The sequence below is a fragment of the Zeus faber genome (assembly GCF_960531495.2).
Source record: "Zeus faber genome assembly, chromosome: 6".
In the NCBI taxonomy this organism is placed as follows: domain Eukaryota; kingdom Metazoa; phylum Chordata; class Actinopteri; order Zeiformes; family Zeidae; genus Zeus; species Zeus faber.
In genome coordinates, this window is record NC_137201.1 from 36,254,273 (window position 1) to 36,275,332 (window position 21,060).

Genomic DNA, 21,060 nt, shown 5'->3' on the forward strand with positions numbered 1-21,060 from the left:
ATAATGAACAGACAGTAGCCTCTTTTTCTTTAATTACAATTTTTTTTTTTATGTATGTATCCTCATATCTGATTTATCATTGATCATAATATCCTCCCATCCATGGCATCAACAACTCCAGGGAAAACAGTGATTTGCATAAATGCATTTGTTTTTTTAAGCAGTGAATAAATACATACGCTACTCACAAAAAGTTAGGGATATTCGGCTTTCAGGTGAAATTTCAGGATGAACCTAAAATACACAATAACCTTTACACGGAACTAAATTTGACCTTCTCTAAACTTTTGAATGCACATGTCCAACTGTTCAATGTTTCAGTACTTTTTGCACAACTTTCTGTTCTCTAACAAGGAGCTGAACCACAAAATTCACAACAGGTGTTTGATCCATGAATCGACCAATACATTTCCTGGTTCAATTAGAATTGGTATTTAAACAGTCCTCTTCATCATGCTGTTCACATTTTGACATCATGAGACCAAGACGACACCTAACAACTGATCAACAGTACCTCGGCTGGTGAGGCTTCAAACAGGATGTTCTCAGAGGGAGGTGGCCACTGAGCTTAGAGTGTCACAGAGTGTCATCAGCAGGCTGCAACAGAGATACAGAGAGACTGGAAGAGTCACAGAAAGGCATAGAAGTGGACGTCCTTTGGCCACATCCCACACTGATGACTGCTTCATTGTGAACAGTGCCCTGCGCAACCGGATGATGAATGCCACTCAACTCCAGGCACATTTAAGGGAGGTGAGAGGCACCAAGTGTCACGTCAGACCATTCAAAACTGTTTACATCAGCGTGGTCTGCATGCTACATGACCTGCAAGGGTACCTGACCACACCACCAGGCACAGCCATCATCGTCTTACATGGGCCAGGGAGCATTTATGCTGGACGAGGGACCAGTGGGCCTCAGTGCTGTTCTCTGATGAAAGTAGATTCACGTTGAGCAGAAATAATGGCCGCCAACGATGTTGGAAACGTCAAGGAGAGCGCTACGCATCAGCCACCGTTGTCACCAGACGAGCCTTTGGTGGTGGTGGTGTTACAGTGTGAGCAGGTGTGTCTAGTCAATACAGAACTGCCCTACACTTTGTGAATGGTACAGTGACAAGCCCATACTACCTAAATAACATCATTAATCCAGTCATTGTGCCCCTGCATGAACAACACAGGCCTAATTTCATCTTCATGGATGACAATGCTCCAGCTCATGGAGGTGGCATCATTAGGGAACAGCTGCTGGAGACTAGGGTACCTCAAATGGAGTGGCCTGCACTTTCTCCAGACCTGAATCCCATAGAAAACCTATGGGATGAGCTGAGTGGCCGTGTAGAGGCTCCTAACTCTGTACCCCACAACCTCAATGACATGAGGGCCCCCTTCAAGAAGAGTGGGGGGCCAGGCCTCAGAAGACAATAAGTCGACTTGTGAACAGCATGAGACGTCGTTGTCAAGCTGCAATTGATGCTCAAGAGCACATGACAAGTTATTGAGACATTGACATTTTTTGTTGTGGTATACCCACTGCTGTTGTTGGCTTTTGTTTCAATAAATTGTTTGAGATGAGGAAATCACCATTGTATGCTTCGACTTAAATGCCCTACTTTCATGATATAATATCACTGAAGCGTGAACTTTTTACATTTTCCTACATTTTTTCATAAATTTCACCCGAAAGCCAAATATGCCTAACTTTTTGTGAGTAGTGTATATATGGGAATTATCCTCTGCACTGCAAGGAAAAGGAAAGTTGGATTGATGAAGCTGATCTGGGAGCTCCTAACAGGCTACCCTCCAACAAAGTTGATCAAATGCATTTTCTTTTATGTCTAAAGACTGTAAATTCCATCCAAAGCTCAGGTGAGAGATGTGAAAAGAGTAGGTGGGAGAACACCTCTTTACTAATAAATTTGACCTTTACTGTGAAATAACACCTGCATTTTGTAATCAACATCTTGAACGCAATATGTAATTATTTTTGGCAAATAGCAAATTTGCCAAAAGGCTATCACATAATGCCGTGTTTAATACATATTGTGGAGTTAGAACATTTAAGGATGAATATGAAATTTTATGCATTTTTTTTTTTTTAATCACACACAAATTGCACAAATTCTCAAAACTGTTCATAAAGGACTAACTCCTGAGGAAAAAAACAGAGGGATGAATCAAATATAAACAGTTCCTCCTTGTTGTGAAGATGCAGGTAGATGCACTGTTATCACAATAAAAGTCATGCAGACCTACATCCATACGCCACCTCCCAATGCTCCTACACAACATGACACCACATCAACATGAGCCATCATCATCATCAAGACATGAAGTCAATCAGTGGCTGTTTCACAAAGCTTGTTTACACTGTTCCACTAGCTGGGTGAACGTCTCAAAGGAAACTATTCCTGGAAGCCATTTAGGTTACCTTGGCAACTACTGCTTTCCTCCTAGTGTCAAAATTCAGTGGTTTGATACGTTGACTTAAGTTACACATGCTTATTTCCGCTTTGTATGTATATCAAATATATAATTACCTTGTATGACTGTGGGGCTATTGCTATAATTATCATTAAAATGGACAATATGCCAGTAAGCCATCAACATCAGGTTCATTGTATCCATTGTGTCCATCTGTCTAAATAAGTCGACCTCATTTCTAATATTGCTGGCATATTTGAATCATCGTTGATTGAGCACAGGTATCCTAGGTAAGAGGAATCATGGCGTACTTTGAGGTTCACAGAGGAACATCTACATGAAGGTATAGATTCACCAGAGAACTTAACCTATCTGTGACTGGACTGAGAGAGGTTAGAGGTTTGCATCAAGCTTTTACACTTTCCCATAGGCAAACTTTCAAGAAAAGGCGAGGGCGAGGCTATTAGCGACTATCACTCTCAATGTCACAGATGTTCTATTTATTACTGATATTATTTTTGGCAGGACAAAAATGTTCCTTGCCCATTCGGGCGGCTACAAGGCAGATTCCACTTGCCGAAGTATAAATTTTACTTGCCCCAGGCAAAGAGGCAACCGTAAACTGTAGTATGTAAAATGTGCCTTAAAAGTATTCTAAAAGCTTCAAAATGCATTGAGATTTTCAATCAACTGCAGATTATTAAAAAAAGAAAATAAGAAGAATTATAATCATTAAAATAAATAAAAATAGACCAATATATTATAATCCTATTTTCTGTCATTTTAGAATCAGGCCTCCAGCTTTAATATGTATTTGGTGCAGTAGACTTAGATACGAAGCAGACTGCATCAATGTACATAGATGCTCTTATATTTGTGGAATGAACACAGCAGCAACATTTTCACACACTATATGTGTAGATGCAATGCATTTATTTGGGTTAGGGTTTTGAACATTTTCTTTTTATTTCTGTCAAAGTAACAACAAAAAAAATATATGATAAGTTGAAATGGAAACGCAGTTATTGCAACATGCTAAATTTGGCATTAATGGTATTGTATTGTGTGGTATTATCAATAGCCTTAATATTGCCTTTTTTCATAATAATATGTTAAAATACGTCATGTTGTACCGTTAACAATTCCTGCTCCTTCGCTGTGAAAGAAACATTTTTATTGACCCTGCAGCAGTCTGCGTTCCACTGCTCGGCATTGGATTAAAAACGTGAGTGCACACATAATTAGTCACAATTAGTCTGAATTAACTGCAACAATACCGGAACCTTTTGAGCAACTTACCGCTCATGCAAACCAAGCTTTCTGGAATACTCTCAAGCATCGGATAAAAAATTTGCTAGGGGGAATAAGGGGAATTCCACCCGTTTTCAGCATTTAAATGGTAAATGGAACTTCTGAAGAAAAAGGGGGACCCTCTGAGGAACAAAGAGGAACGTCGAAAGAAGAAAGAGGACCCTCTGTAGAAGGAGGGGGAACCTCTAAAGTAAGAGGGTGGACCTCTGAAGCAAGAGGGGGAACCTCTGAAGGATGAGTGGGAACCTCTGAAGGATGAGTGGGAACCTCTGAAGGATGAGTGGGAACCTCTGAAGGATGAGTGGGAACCTCTGAAGGATTAGGGGGAACCTCTGAAGGATGAGGGGGAACCTCTGAAGGATGAGGGGGAACCTCTGAAGTAAGAGGGTGGACCTCTGAAGTAAGAGGGGGGAGCTCTGAAGTAAGAGGGGGGAGCTCTGAAGTAAGAGGGGGGAGCTCTGAAGTAAGAGGGGGGAGCTCTGAAGTAAGAGGGGGGAGCTCTGAAGGAAGGAGAGGAACCTCTGTTTGAAGGATGAGGGAGAACCTTTGAAGGAAGAGGGGGAACCTCTGAAGAAGGAGGGGAACCGCTGAAGAACAAGGGGGACCCTCCGAGGAACAAAGAGGAACCTCTAAAGGAGAAAGAGGGCCCTCTGAGGAGGAAGTGGACCCTCTGAAGGAGGAAATGGAACCTCTGAAGGAGGAAGTGGAACCTCTGAAGGAGGAAGTGGAACCTCTGAAGGATGAGAGGGAACCTCTGAAGGACGAGGGGGAACCTTTGAAGCCGCTTTTATTGACAATTATTCAGAAACTCTGCTACTAATGAGGTAGGTAGAAGGGCAGTAGAAATTCATAAAAGTGAAAAACACCCTCCGGTGTTCTTCCGGTTTCTACGCTACAGTAGGAGCTCTTACCTCCTCAGTGAGTCTTCATCCGGAGGATCCGCTGCCATGTCCTGGTTCAAGGCCTCCGGAGGTTCTGCTGTCCGGGTAGCTCCAGCCTGCCGGTAGACTCGCTCCCAGCGAGAAGACTCCTGGTTGTACACCAAACTGACTATCTGTTCTGGGGGCGTTGGGGGAGAGCTGACTGGGTAGTGGACTCTCATAGCTCCGCCCACCCCAGCAGAGAGCTGCTGGGGGGAGCTCTCCTGGCTCTGCTCCTCTGCTGGCCTGGGAGGGGGCTCGTCATGCTGCCAGGGGGGGGGGGATGAGGAGGTGGAGGAGGCTTGGCTTGTTCTCTCCCAGCGCTGGGAGTCCTGGTTGAAGGTTAGCAGGTTGTGGCAGGCCCTGCAGCGGTTCAGCTGGCCACGGGAAGGTGGGCCACTGCTGGAGGAGGGGGGGGGACTGGATTCTAAATGGGAGGGGTGAGGGGGCGGAGGGGGCTGGTAGTGAATGATGGGAGGGGAAGAAGAAGAAGAAGAAGGGGCAGGTCCATCTGGCTCCATGTTGTTGTTCAGCAGCTCTTGGCTTTGCTCCTGACTGCCACCCCCCAGTGGAGAGTCCAGATCCTGCACTCGCTCAAACTCCATGAAGTAGCGGCTCAGGTTGCACTGTAGAACATTGCGGAAAGTTGCTGGGTTGCTGCGATTTCCTTCCCAGAAGGGATGATGCCCACTGCTGGTAGCAGCACTGCTGCCACCCGGAGGCCTGGGGAGCTGTGCAGAGTGGGGAGGGAAAGCTCTTCCCTCGCTGGCGGAGGTATAAACAGGCGAAGTTGAGGTCGAGTCCTGTCGTAGCACAGACAGGAGGCTGACTGAGGAGGAGGAGCTGGTCCTGGGAGGAAGCATGCCTCCAGCTAGACCCCCTGCTCCACCCTCCCTCATGTTCAAGAAGCTGCGTGTCCAGTTGGATGCTGGGCTTCTGGCAGAGGGTCCGGGACCCCTGGCAGATGGTTCAGGGACCCTGGCAGAGGGTCCGGGGACCCTGGCAGAGGGTTGGAAGCCAACTGGCGGACTGGCCAGAGAGCTACTTGGTCCAGAGCTTTGAAGAGAACTTCCTGGACTGTAGTAGACCGAAGTAAACGCTGAAGCTCGCTCTGATGGCGGTCTAGGCTCAGTGCGAGCCGAGGAGAAGGAGGACGAGGGGGGAGGATGTGGAGGGTCAGAAGGACCCAAGGAGGAAGAAGAGCGATTAGCTGCACAGCGACTGCAGAGGCAGACCATGCCCAGATGCTGGGTGCAGCCAGGGAAAGTCTCTGAGCCCGGATACTGGACCAGAGGCATGTTGGGAGATTCACCATCGGTCCGTTGCTGCTCCCCTACCCCTGGGGGCCCAGAGGAGCGAGAGGAAAGGATGTGGAGGAAGTTATGGAGTATCGGGGTGCGACGCACTGGCTGGGAAGGCAAGAAGGAGCGCTGGCGGAAGTGAGGCATCTCCACGCTATCCATGGGAACCTCAGAGTCTTCGTCATTCTGAAAGAGAAGTATAAAGTAGCATCAAGGCGTTATTGAGAAACAACTAGAAATCAACTAGAAGAAAGAAGAGTTCTTACCTGCTGATTGGACGGATTAACTATGGCTGTCAATAAGTTGTGACCGAGTGGATCAAACCTCACCAACCTGAAATGGAAAATCAGTTAATCATTTTCAAAATAACACAAATTCTGTACTGTACTATAAATGCTTTACACAAAGCTTATCCAATTTGGACACGGTCTGACGGAGTGTGAAATGGTGGAAAACAAAATAATAGACACCTGTCTATTATTACTTTTATTCTTCAGATGTCTTACGATTTGCGCAACACAAAGTATACCATTTCAATTTCTGATGAATCTAGATAGTACATATGTGGTGGCCTTTATACTGATGATCTAGTCTTTCTTGTCATAAATAACAAAAAAGGTGTGAGGGGGCTTGGAGCTTTCAATCTTCTAGTATGAGCCTGATAAGCAGACTGAAAAGATATGAACAATGCTAACTCTGCTCACACACTATAATGGAACAGAGTAAAGAAATGTAATCGCAGCATCTAACAACCCACCGGACTCTCTCCGTGTCGCTGGCTGTCTTGACAACAGCAAAGGGCTCTGGGCGGCTCCAATCCCAGAAATGAAGCTCATTGTTAGTGGCGATAAGGAGAAGCTGAGCAGTAGGATGGAAGGCCAGTGAGGCAATGGCTACATTACTCTCTGTGAACCAGCTCTCACTTCCGCCCTGAAACACAAATAGACAAACTATTACTAGACTAGAATTATCAATAAAAACAATAGCAAAACAACAAGCTGCTCATGGACACCAGTGGTGAGGGAGGCTGTCAAGCTGAAGTCTTTCCGGTTCTGGTTAGCCCGAGGGCCTCCCAATTTGGCAGACAGGTACCAGTAGGATGGAAGGAAGTTCATTAACCCATCCTATCCGAATCTGTAACATTCCATCTGTACTGTTGCAATGTGCTGGCATTATATACTTATATACATACTGCATACATATATACACACACACACATATACATGTACATATACAGTATAAACATCCATACATATATACACACACATTTACATACAGTATATATACACATTATGTATACACACATGCTGTGTGCGCACACACACACACACACACACACACACACACCTACTTACGACTAATCCAAGATACGAGTAGCGATAGTCACAAAAAAATGTATCAACTTGCGACCGACTGCTCCAAGAAGCACCGTGGAAATTTACAGTTGGCATGTCGGCGGCCATGTCCGTTCTCAGTCAGCGAGCGACCTACATCGTGTGTGCACGTAGTTCGTGGCTTATCGATTTTTTTTTCATATTTACCGTGTTTGTGCTGTGTATTTTGTTTATTTTCACCCTTCATGATGAGTCCAAAGAAGAAGGATGATGGGAAAAAGAAAAAGGCAATGATTCCCATTGAACCTAAGAAGGACATCATAGAAAAATATGAGCGTTGTGTACACGTGACTGGAGAAAGAGGTTTCTTTGGGGGAGGAGGAAGAGGTAGAGGAAGTGATATCAAATGCCGATTTACGGTCGTTCTTTCAGGATTGAGAGAAATTTCAGGAGTTTGCTCTAAAACATCACCCAAATAAAGAAGTGGTAAATCATCAACTTAATTTGTGTACTGATAATGTTGCCTATTTTAAAGCCATTCAAAAGCGTAGGCAAAAGCAAGTGTTGGTTGAACGCTACCTCAAAAAAGTGAGGTTCAAAGTGGTGTAAAAAGGCCAAATGAAGATGTGATGGAAGAAAATAAGAAATCTAAAAGTGAAAAATCGCAAAATGTTAATGAGGGGGCTTCAGCCTCCTCCTCCTCCACACTCTTTGTCTTCAGTAAGCCATCGGTCGTCACAAAAAAAGGTAAGGTGCCTATTTAAATTACTGTACTCTGTTATTTATTATTTTTCGTAATCCTTACTTATTGTTTATAACTTCCAGTATGGTTTCATGTGAAAAAGGTTAAAATTTAGTGTAAATTTATTATGTTTCGGTGCACGGAACGAATTAGATGAGTTACCATTAATTTATATTGGAAAAATTGCTTTGATATCCGACTGTTTTGATAGATACAAGCGTTCTTATAGAACGAATTACAGTCGTAAGTCGAGGTACCACTGTAGTAGAAAAATGTTAAACCGTGGAGTTAAATATTCCCATTAAATTACATGGGGAAACATAGTTCACTTACCGAGACGCTGAACAGCGCCAAAATATTGTTTCCTTTAATGTGAGCGTCCAGGTGAAGATAATTCCTCCATATTCCATGTGATGTGAAGTCACAATGTTAAAACTGTTTTGATAGAATTCAACCTTTAAATCGTACGACTTTCAGACACACGGAGCCATTGTTGTGAAATGCGTTGAAGAAGAAACCTTCGTGTCACGCACCTACGTCACTTCCCTATACAGACAGTTAAAGCACCAGTTCAGCGACGCTGAGAACGACAGTGCTGCTGAATCTAATATTATCCTGGACTTGGAGAACATTTCAAACAGCGGATTTCAACCTTAATGTGACCAAGAAACACAATATTTTCAAGAACCACTGGAGGAGACCAACCATACGCCCGTTGTTGTTACAACGCAAGAAGTTGATGATGTGATAAAGTCTGTTGAGGTTGGTGACGGATTTTCAGATTTTCTGAGACTCATATTACTGATAGTCTACATTTTGTTGTGTTGTCCATACTTTTAAACTCCAAAATAATTGCACTTTTATAAAACATGTATATTCTTATTGTTAAATAAAAGTTAAAAAAAAAAAAATCAGTTGTGTGTTTTTGACGCTGTTCAACGCTGTTTGTGATTGGCCCATTCTGCAGTATGTTAATTATCCATGAGGCTTTGCTTGTCCGCCAACCCCATTTGCAATCTGGGAGCTGGCTGAATGAACCTGGTGTGGGTAAAACTTTGAAGGTGATCTTCTCAGAATCAGTTTGCCACACCCTTGTCATTAACAAGTCATTGCTTTCAAAATATTTGTGACACCTTGTTTGGAAGCGGATTCTCCACTTTCAAATGATGCGAAGAAAAAAAAAGTCGAAAGCCGCCAAATGACCGTAAAGTATGCGGTGAGTCTCGCACACACACACACACACACACACACAAATTTATGGAAAATGTAAAAAGTTCACTCTACAGTGATATTATATCATGAAAGTAGGGCATTTAAGTCGAAGCATGCAATGGAGATTTCCTCATCTCAAACAATTTATTGAAACAAAAGCCAACAACAGCAGTGGCTATACCACAACAAAAAATGTCAATGTCTCAATAACTTTTCATGTGCCCTTGAGCATCAATTGCAGCTTGACAACGACATCTCATGCTGTTCGCAAGTCGACTTATTGTCTTCTGAGGCCTGGCACCCCACTCTTCTTGAAGGGCGGCCCTCAGGTCATTGAGGTTCCGGGGTACAGAGTTACGAGCCTCTACACGGCGACTCAGCTGATCCCATAGGTTTTCTATGGGATTCAGGTCTGGAGAAAGTGCAGGCCACTCCATTTGAGGTACCCCACTCTCCAGCAGCCGTTCCCTAATGATGCAACCTCGATGAGCTGGAGCATTGTCGTCCATGAAGATGAAATTAAGCCTGTGTTGTTCATGCAGGGGCACAATGACTGGATGAATGAGGTAGTATCAGGTAGTATGGGCTTGTCACTGTACAATTCACAAAGTGTAGGGCAGTTCTGTATTGACTAGACACACCTGCCCACACTGTAACACCACCACCACCTTGTCTGCTGACAACAGTGGCTGATGCATAGTGCTCTCCTTGACGTTTCCAACATCATTGGCGGCCATCATTTCTGCTCAATGTGAATCAACTTTCATCAGAGAACAGCAGTGAGGCCCACTGGTCCCTCGTCCAGCATAAATGCTCCCTGGCCCATGCAAGACGATGATGCCTGTGCCTGGTGGTGTGGTCAGATACCATTGCAGGTCGTCGAGCACGCAGACCACGCTGATGTAAACGGTTTTGAATGGTCTGACGTGACACTTGGTGCCTCTCACCTCCCTTAAATGTGCCTGGAGTTGAGTGGCATTCATCATCCGGTTCCGCAGGGCACTGTTCACAATGAAGCGCTCATCAGTGTGGGATGTGGCCAAAGGACGTCCACTTCTATGCCTGCCTGTGACTCTTCCAGTCTCTGTATCTCTGTTGCAACCTGCTGATGACACTCTGTGACACTCTAAGCTCAGTGGCCACTTCCCTCTGAGAACATCCTGTTTAAAGCCTCACAATGGCGAGGTACTTTTGATCAATTGTTGGGTGTCGTCTTGGTCTCATGATGTCAAAATGTGAACAGCATGATGAAGAGGACTGTTTAAATACCAATTCTAATTGAACCAGGAAATGTATTGGTCGATTCATGGATCAAACACCTGTTGTGAATTTTGCCGTTCAGGAGTACTGAAAAAGTACTGAAACATTGAACAGTTGGACATGTGCAATCAAAAGTTTAGAGAAGGTCAAATTAAGTTCACCTGTAAAGGTTATACTGCATTTTAGGTTCATCCTGAAATTTCACCCAATAGCCGAATATCCCAAACTTTTGTGAGTAGTGTATGTGTGTGTGTGTGTGTGTATATATATATATATAATATATATATATATACACGTATATATACATATACACACACATATATATATATAAATATACACACACAAACATATATCACAGGCCGGGCGAGAGGACTGGTGACCCTTGCCTGTACCTAGCCTCGAATGGAAACTATGGATTGCTACACCCGAAACACAAAATTCCTATACTTCAAGGATGGAGTGGGGGGCGGCAATTCAGTTGTCCCAAGTTGGTGTCCGTATCCAGCACCCTAGCATCGCATATCTCACACACACACACACACACACACACACACACACACACACACACACACACACACACACACACACACACACACACACACACACACACACACACACACACACACACACACACACACACACACAACACACACACACACACACACACACACACACACACACACACACTTACATGCAGATCCCAGATGCGGACTTCGCCATCGAGGCAGCCAGAGGCAACCAGTCCAGTGATGGTGGGGTGAAAGGTCACACACCAGGGAGTTCTGCGGTGACCCACCAAGGAATGGAGGCATTTTCCAGTCTTCACCTCCGTTATATAAATGTTGTGATTAACATGTGTGGAAGCCATTAGAGTCCTAAGGAGGGTACAAGAGGTCAGCTAATACAACACATTAAATTGAATAGATATCAATGGACCTCTCAGAGCCCTACACCAAACAGTTGATATTCATATTCATTCATGATGGATGATTCATGTGCATTAAAACTTTACAACTAAGATAACGCCAAAAACAGTGAAAAAAATAAGAATTGGTTTGTTTTGAATAGAGTCAAGTATATAAATAAAGTTATTGCATGAGCCTCCTCACCGGTCAGGGCTGAAGGCCAGTAGGAACGTTGATCGAGGACTGTCAGGTAACTCCACTTTCTGTCACAGATAGAGAAGGATAAAGAGACGTGAAGCTGGTCAAAGGTTCAAAGACATTTTAATGTTCCATCCAAAAAGCTGTTTGATCTCTTTAAAGGTCTTTCTTTTGCTTCATGGTATTATGTATGAAACATTTACTCTCTGAAAATAAGAATATTTGAAATAACATGCAAATTGTGGGTGTGAGAATATTCGATTATTTGTTCATGACGGCAAAATCTGAGTGATTCGCGACTCAACAGTCGAAACATTTGTTTGCTGTTGCATCACTGCGAGGGAGACAGAAAAGGGGTGGGGGAGAGGAGGGGAGGGGGAGAGAAGGGAGAATGAGAGGAGGGGAGGCGGGAGGAAGAGAGGACCTGCATGAGGAGAGGTGGTGAGTAGGGGAGGAGAGGAAGAGAGGGGGGAGAAGGAAGGAGGAGAGGACTAGGAGAATGAGAGGGGTAAGGGAAGAGAGGGGGAGAGTAGAAGGAGAAGAGGTGGAGAGGAGAGAAGGGAGAAGGAAGGAAGAAGAGATGAGGGAGAAGGAGAGGAGTAGGGGAGGAGGAGATGAGGGGGGGGGTAGAAGGGGGGAAGGAAGGAAAGAAGATGAGGAGAGGAGGGAGAAGGAGAGGAGGAGGGAGAAAGTGCAGAGGATAAAATTGATTAGAATATATCCCCAAACATGAGACAACAACATAAAGACAGACAAGCAGGTAGTAATACAAACACATTAAAAACACTTCATGTTAATGCCTCTGGCTGAAATCTCATCTGTCACTTTGTAGAGTTAAGAATACTGATGGCACTTGAAATGAAGGACTTGTTAAAAACATGTTCAGTTGCCAGTGGGAGTCTATAGGGCCTCCCTCCCAGTGGGAGTCTATAGGGCCTTCCTCCCACTGGGAGTCTATAGGACCTCCCTTCCAGTGGGAGTCTATAGGACCTCCCTTCCAGTGGGAGTCTATAGGACCTCCCTCCTGGCGCTCAGAGGCTCAAGCTGGTTGAAGAGAGGATGGGAGCTATCTGCCAGCACACTCCTGGCCTCCTTGTTCATCCTTTCTGCTTGTTGAATCAAGGGCTTTTGGGGTTTGCCAGCTATTTTGCTTGACATCAACACAATCCTGAAAAGTTTATTCTTACATCTACAGTTTAGGTGACTCTCGACAAGAGTTTTGTAAATTAGTTCTAAAATCTGCTAACAAAGATGGAGGTCTCTGAGTCTTCTAATAAAGTTCTTACACCAAAATAACGGTGTATATGGTTTTTTGTTTTTTTTAATGCGGGTAAACTCGCAAAAAATATGCCATTGACTGCGTTCCCATTGCCGGTAGCTGAGTATGCCCTAACCCTACACCGCGTTCCAAATTATTATGCAAATTGGTTTTAAGCATAAACATGAAAAAAAATGTTTTTCAATTAAACTCCTGGATGGTATTGTGTCTCAGGGCTCTTTGGATCACTGAAATCAATCTCAGACACCTGTGATAATTAGTTTGCAAGGTGAGCCCAATTAAAGGAAAACTACTTAAGGATGCTCCATATTATTGAGCAGGCCACAGGTTTCAAGCAATATGGGAAAGAAAAAGGATCTCTCTGCTGCCGAAAAGCATCAAATAGTGCAATGCCTTGGACAAGGTATGAAAGCATTAGATATTTCACGAAAACTTAAGCGTGATAATTGTACTGTGAAGAGATTTGTGGCTGATTCAAAGATCAGACGGGTTGGTGCAGATAAAGGCATAATGAGGAAGGTTTCTGCCAGACGAATTAATCGGATTAAGAGAGAAGCTGTTAAAATGCCATTACAAAGCAGCAAACAGGTAATTGAAGCTGCTGGTGCCTCTGGAGTCCCGCGAACCTCAAGGTGTAGGATCCTCCAGAGGCTTGCAGTTGTGCATAAACCTACTATCCGGCCACCCCTAACCAATGCTCATAAGCAGAAACGGTTGCAGGGGGCCAAGAAATACACAGACTAATTTTCAAACAGTTTTGTTTACTGATGAGTGCCATGCAACCCTGGATGGTCCAGATGGATGGAGTAGTGGATGGTGGGTGGATGGCCACCATGTCCCAACAAGGCTGTGACATCAGCAAGGAGGTGGCGGAGTCATGTCTTGGGCCTGGGCATGTCAAAAAAAAAAAATGACCTCGGCAAGGCACTGTATATACTTTCTGACTGATCACTTTCTTACATGGTACAAAAAGAAGAACTGTGCCTTTGTAGAAAAATCATCTTCATGCATGACAATGCACCATCTCATGCTGCAAAGAATACCTCTGTGTCATTGGCTGCTATGTGCATAAAAGGAGAGAAACTCCTCCTCCCCTGACCTCAAAACAATTGAGAACCTTTGGAGCATCCTCAAGCAAAAGATCTATGAGGGTGGGAGGCAGTTGGCATCAAAACAGCAGCTCTGGGAGGCTATTCTGACATCCTGCAAAGAAATTCAAGCAGCAACTCTCCAAAAACTCACAAGTTCAATGGATGCAAGAATTTTGAGGGTGATATCAAAGAAGGCTCCTATGTTAACATGTAACTTGACCTGTAAAGATGTTTTTGATTGAAATAGCTTTTGATTTCAGTAAATATGACCTCCTAATGCTGCAAATTCAACAAATTACCATTTTCAGTTCTTTACAACCTATAAAATGTTTTGAAACTCTGTTGTGCATAATAATTTGAAACAGTGCATTTTGAGTTTTTTATTTTTGAAAAAAATACTGTTATCATTGGGAGGTTTGTTCAATAACATTTGAATTATACCATAACTGTTAATGACGTGAAAATTATACTGATTGTCAGTTGCATTGACTATTTAGGAAAATCAGAGAAAAATGTCATTTACATAATAATTTGGAACGAGGTGTAAAGCCTAAACCGGAAAAGTCATGTTGTCAAATGTCATGTTTCCAGTGTAATTTGGGGGGGGAGGCAAAACAAAACCAGTAGAAAGCAGCATGGAGTAGTGGCCTGATGTTCAGAGAGCTGGCCTGCTCAGCGCATCGGGGCCAGTCCTGCAGTGGCTCAGAGCCCGGTGGGGAGTCTGGGGGTTCTCGTACAAAGTGGTACCTCACACTCCCCTACAACATTTCATGGCCCCGCATGGACCAATAACTTCTGATTTTGGATTCTAAATTGGATATTAAATGATTGAATGATACATGGAAATTCCTGTCTATTTACATGCCAATATCTGTAAACGGGGCGTATCTACCATGTTATTATGTCATGTTTCCATCACTGAAGATCGTAGCTGGAATCAATAGATACCTTGACTACTGCACAATCATTTGTCCTGAGAATGAATGCCAATTGTAACCTTCCCCACTAAAGACCCTAAAGCAGTCACATTTTCTCACTAAACATGGCAACTGTATTTTCAGTTTTGGCAACCAAAAGCTGATGCCTGGTTGCCAGACTGGCAGCGCCTTTTAAAAGTTAATGTTGAGCCCTGATAAAATTCCAATTCATTGGCTGCAACAATAATGTTGCCTATTGACGAGTTAGGGTTATGTTAGACAGTAGGGGTGTCACAATTCTTCAAATCCCCTACTTTTGATTTTAAGGTCACGATTTGATTCTCAATTTAGACATATGTATTATTATTTTTTTTTTTAAATCACTGACTGACTATCAAGTTCAAGACTATCAAGTCTTGATTTGTAAATAAAAACTGTTGTTTCTCAATAAGTAACTTATATTTTAATGTTAAAAATGATAAAGAACAAAAATATGAGAATATTTAAGAGCAATCTTTTCTCCAAACAGAGCAAATTAAAAACTTTAGATGTATTTAGTTTACTCCGTTTCCTGCTGCTGCTCTGTTGTAGAGTAGGTCACAGATGGCTCCTGAAAAAATCCCGCCCGTACAGTCTGCGAGCCGGTGCTTGGCAATCTCTACACTAGAGGACATTCTGTCGGTGATGGTCGGGTTTATTTCCCCCTTTGATCGCCACATCGGTTGAATTACTGGACATTCTGGTGAAAGGTGCAATCTCACTCTTACACACAGTGAAATGCCGGAGGGGAGAAAAACACTCTGGTGCGTCTCTGCTGACTTGGCACGGTCACTGGGAATGTTTCTCTTTAATAAGTGTTCATTGTGCAACAAACTGGATCAACTTATATTGAACTTTGTTGTTTTTTTTTGTTTTTTTTTTTATATTTGAATTCTATTCGAATTTGTTGCTGCAGCCCTAGTGCCAGGTGGGTGTGGGGGGTGCGGTGGGCATTGAGGATGTGGTGCAGCGTACCCTCCAGAGCCGATCGCAGCTCTCCTGACTCGAGGTCGGTTCAGAGCCGGGAGCCGCACACGCACCCCCCAGTGCACACTGCATTTGTTTACTGGTGGATCTTGACCACCCCAATATAGCGACCATGTCGGCAATATTACCTACTAAATACGGGGAGAATCGCAAACCCACTTGTGATTCGGAAGTTCGAAATTGAACGCTCCTTTCGATCGATTTTATTTTTAATTTTTAATTGTGACACCCCTGTTAGCTCGGGTTTGTTGGTTAAATATAACAATAATAAAGTACAGCAGCATAAAACAGACATGTCACACTGTTTGTTTCAGCCCCCCCGCCCTATTTAAAGCGATATCCTAAGCTCCTCCCTCACCGGGAGGTGCCCTGCCTGGAAAGCCCACCCATGGTCACGTCAGGTTCACAACACGAAGGCATGCACTGGTCATTAGCACAACGGTTTAGGTGGTATTACTTTGATAACACTTTTATCTTCATATATTGAGACTGTCAAAACAAGATGGCCATCACAGGCCACTCAACATTCAGGAGTCTAAGTGCGGGATTCAATTTGTCCAATATTCATGTTATTTGGTGGATGTTAAGTCCAAGGCTTCAAGATGAACTAGGAACACCTTTTTTTACATTTCTGCCCACCGGGGGCGCAATTTGTCTAAATTCAACCAAACCAGGTTTATTGGATTCTTTTGATCTTTATTTTTCAAAGTTACCAAAACAACACAGAGAGTCCAAGAAAAATGGCCGCCACAGACAGAAACATTTTGGTGAAAAATGCTGCATAGTCAGGAAGTAAGCGTAGGTTGTAAATGCAAGGTCCTATGTAATAACCCCCTCTTATTAAAGCATGATTAGCCCGTACATGGAACCGTAACATCCGGCAAAGGGAGTCATTCACACAATGGCCTACGGAAAAGTACCGGATGGAACCTCGTCGAAACCAAACAGAGTATTTCCAGGTGGTGTAAACGCATCTGACACGGACAATCTCCATCTGTGCGCTGCATTTGTGAAAGGCCAATTCCAGGCAATGTCCAGAGCTGATTATCCGGGCATTGTCTGGAGTGTATGTGTGAAAGCAGCTTCACAATGGCATAGCCATCAGTGCTGCATTATTGTTTTTAATGAAAACCTTAAAATCAAAAGTCAAATCGAATCGTGACACCCCTAACTGTTACGGCTACACTATGTAATGCTCGCACGAGCTGCGTCTAATATCACATTAAATTAGGAAACAGAATGGTTTTTAGACCTTCGCTTCGCTTCCAATCTCCCCGTTCCTCCCGGACAGTCTTGGTCCCCTCCACTGACGGAGCGGGTACAGAGCCCTCGTCCCCAAACACAACCCCAACTCCATGTTATTAAATCAGTGTGATCATTGTCAACCTGTCCTACACTGTCTGCCTCCGGTGAAGGAATGTTATGCACCCGTTCTTCCTCTCCCTGGCCTCTCATTCCCTCCAGCTCTGCGCTACAGCCGGCGGGCAAGAAAACCACTTGAGCCCGATGCCAACACACGGTCGCACCGCACCCCTAACTGAAAAAGACACATATAGTGTCTGGGTTGCATTTTAAAGAAGATAAGTGATAAAATTTAAGAATATAAAGACCTGTCTAAGTAGAGACTGGACGTGTTTAAATCTCTCGTCTTCGCAGCCAAGCGCCACGTTTCAAGGTCGCCGAATTTAAAATGTTTTTTTTTGTACTAAATAAATATTCATAAAAACCCACAATTTTTGCTTTATTTGGATTCGGCTCTACCCCTAACTTACGGTAGGGTTACTGCTTCAATCCGCACACAGTTCCATTCACAGCCATACCCGGAATTTGCCGGAAATTATACTAGGTCGAGAGTGGGGAAATAGTTGGGGACATAGAGCATTCAAAAACTGATGTCTTAATAGCTTTCTCAGACTAATGGTCACATTCTCAAACAATAGCACCATTTGCACGATCTGCTCTCTGGTCTGACTTCTTGCATCACTGCTGCCTCGCTGGAGGTCCAGGCCTCGGGGTCGTGCTTGGCATGACACCCGCTCATTGCTGCCAGCAGCTATATTTTTGTTTACCCATTGAATATTTGACCATGAAAAATATACATTTTATGTGAAATGTGATTTTTTTTCCCCCCCATTAAGAATGAATACATTTTTCCCCACCCAGAAAGATATTACAGAACCGACTCAAAGGTAAGTCGGGTCGGGTATTTCCGGGATCCAAACAGACACCAAAAATAAATTTGCTTTTTTAATGCTGTTCAAAAAATGGTTGTAAGACACTCCTCTCCTCCACCTCCTCATCTACTTTCCTCCTTCACCTCCCCTCCTTCTACTCTTACTCCCCACTTTCCTCTTACTCCTCCTCCACCCTCCTTAGTTCATAGCCAACAAATCTCAGGAGATGTGAATCACTCTGCCAGCGACTGAATCTTCTTCTGACAGTTGTTCATCATTCACCACCTCTACCCTCACTCAGTGTTTTTAGAAACTCAATCAAACCAACGACTCTTTACTTAGTAACTCAAGTACCCAAAGTAAAGATTTTCACTGCTCCCTCAGCGTCCCCCTAGCTCTGAACCCACAAACTGCATAATGGGTTCTGCTCAGTGCCCCCCCCCTCCACATTTATGGCAAGTTGTTTCCCTAAAAAAATATGTTTGCAGAATAATGGAAAATCCATACCCATCACTACATCTGACCCATGTCATGTCCCAGGAGCCAATGTAATTAAACAAAGTTTGTCAAGTACTTTTTTAGCACTATTTTATCTTTTTCAGGGACTTCACACAAAACAAATACAACGCATTTTCAATGTTATCTTTATTAATGGAAATATAATATAAATCTCGTCTGTCTGTCTCTCTCACACACACACACACACACACACACACACACACACACACACACACACACACACACACACCTCATTGTCATCTACCAAGTTTCAAGTACTTCAGCACCAAAGGCTATTTTCAAGGTATTCCGGTACTTTCCAGTCATTTCTGAGGATGAAATTCAAGCACTTCAAGGACCTGATCAGAACCCTGGCATAAGAAGTTAGTTCAAGAAAATCTGTATAAGAACTTATATGATAATGAGATTACCTGGCTCTGCCATTTCATCCATCGAACCTTCTCCTCCACCAGCTGCTGCAGGAGCCTCTGAGAGCTGAAGGTGTAGGAGCCTCGCTCCCTGTTGGACAGAATCCCAACAGAGTTTGTGTGGCGAGACGGCATTCTGCTGTTCGGGAAGCTCACTGCTGCAGCTCCAAGCAAAGTGTCCACTGGGAAGACACGGGACACATGTTCAATGCACGTCCACCTCCATGTTTGTGGACACAGACGCAGACAGACTGTGTGAACAAACTTACATGAAGGAACGGGAGGTCAGTGGAAGTAACGACGCCAAGCAGAACAAGAGTGAAAACTGCTGATCACAGCTTGCATGAGGAGCACAACTACAAATTACAATTTAAAGTCCAAGTCTTAAAGATGGGTCTGAAACTTGAGACCGGAACATTGCAAATTGTGGCATGGTTGAATGTTAAGCTTCAACTAAATGCTTAGCGGGGCATCTTTCTTAACTTTGTAAGAGCGCTTTCTTTTTCCCAGGTTTGTTTGACTGTAATAATCTGAGTGGGTATTATAAATCACTGCAACTGGGCTTGGGCAGAATAAGAATTAAAATCAGCAATCGACGCCATGCATCACCGATTGACATTCATGACAGACGATGTATATATTTTTTTTAGATCAGAGAACTGGAATGGAGTTTATTTTTCGTCCAGACAGCGCTGCACGGGTGCACGCAACTCCCCTGCGTTTTAATTTAACATCTATTGATAATCGTTTGTATGAAACTTCATTTTAAAAAACAACTGAGTTAAGGGACAGTCCTGTCCCGTCCCCTTCCAAAAAACGTGTGTCCCCACTGTCCCATGCCGGGGCACGCACGTTGCTTTCCGTTGCTCTGGGACTTCATTTAGTAAAAACTGGATATTTGTGTGTCAATACTTTACTTGTAAATCATTAATCCTGCACTTCTGTATCTTGACAACATATTGGAAAAAAAATACAACTTCGGACTTAAGCAGTCTTAATATTGAGACTGTTAAAATAAATTCACTTTCAAATCCAAGACAAGAGTCTGAGCCAGTTTCCTGACTCCAGTCCTACAAGTCAAACACAGATACAGGGACAGAGCCATGATGAGAACCTGGAATTCAAAATGGACCAAACAGACAGTGTCAGAGACACTTAATGATTAGCTTCAAATTGACCGTACCAGGTTATGTTCACAGCCTGTAAGATGACTCGGCCTGAGTGGTATACCCAATATTGAGGAAAAGCTATGTTGTTGATGATAATAATAATAATTATTAAAATAATTACAATAACAATAATAATAATACTTTTGTTCAATGAACAAGCCTTTTTGTTTTCCTCAATGATTTTACATTACAACGGCAGAAAAGCTAGCCGAAAAAGAGAATGATGCCCAAAATGATGTCAGATTATCACACATAGTAATGGCTTGTTTTACCACAATTTGTGATTCTGAATGAAATTAACACAGCTACGATAAGCACATAAATGCATCAAAATAAGATAAACACATTCAGAAGTAGGTGAACAGTTTCAAAACATCCATATGTTGGATGGTACTTATCAGCCACATCACCCTAAGAGTGAACGCTTTAACTATCAACACCGGTTTGATAACAGCTTAACTAGATGGTGGTTAGATAATGTTGACTGAACAAAATCAAACTTCCCTTTGAAGCAGTGTTTGCGAAAAATGGGAAATGCAGGAATTAAATTACATCATATACTTGGATAACTGTTTTAATCCACAATTCTGTAGCTTTGCTTATACTGTACTAATAACCGCAATGTGGTTCTTTTATATTGTATAAATATTTTTTAAATGATAACAAATGATAATAATCACATCACAGCTGGTTAAAGACGCCAGATACAGAATGGTCACAAATCTAAAATTATTTTTTAAGTATTTGATGTCCTTTCTTATCCCTGCTAAACCCTAACCCAAGAAACTGAACCACAACTTGTGGTTACAGTTCAATAGTAAATAAAACGGAGAAAGCACGAGTTGAACAAGGTTAGAATTAGAGGAAAACTA

At 43.1% G+C, this 21,060-nt stretch overlaps 1 protein-coding gene across 1 annotated transcript in view; it reads right to left on the reverse strand.

The window, feature by feature from the left end:
• ambra1b (autophagy/beclin-1 regulator 1b) overlaps positions 1-21,060 on the reverse strand; it is a 54,994-nt gene that overhangs the window by 33,523 nt on the left and 411 nt on the right. Inside the window, exons 2-7 of the mRNA XM_080001836.1 lie at positions 19,023-19,201; positions 11,613-11,671; positions 11,195-11,378; positions 6,713-6,885; positions 6,222-6,288; positions 4,646-6,141 (exon numbers count right to left, since the gene is read on the reverse strand). Coding sequence (XP_079857962.1) covers positions 4,646-6,141; positions 6,222-6,288; positions 6,713-6,885; positions 11,195-11,378; positions 11,613-11,671; positions 19,023-19,154 — 2,111 coding nt within the window. The 5' untranslated portion in view covers positions 19,155-19,201. The remainder of the gene's footprint in view (positions 1-4,645; positions 6,142-6,221; positions 6,289-6,712; positions 6,886-11,194; positions 11,379-11,612; positions 11,672-19,022; positions 19,202-21,060) is intronic.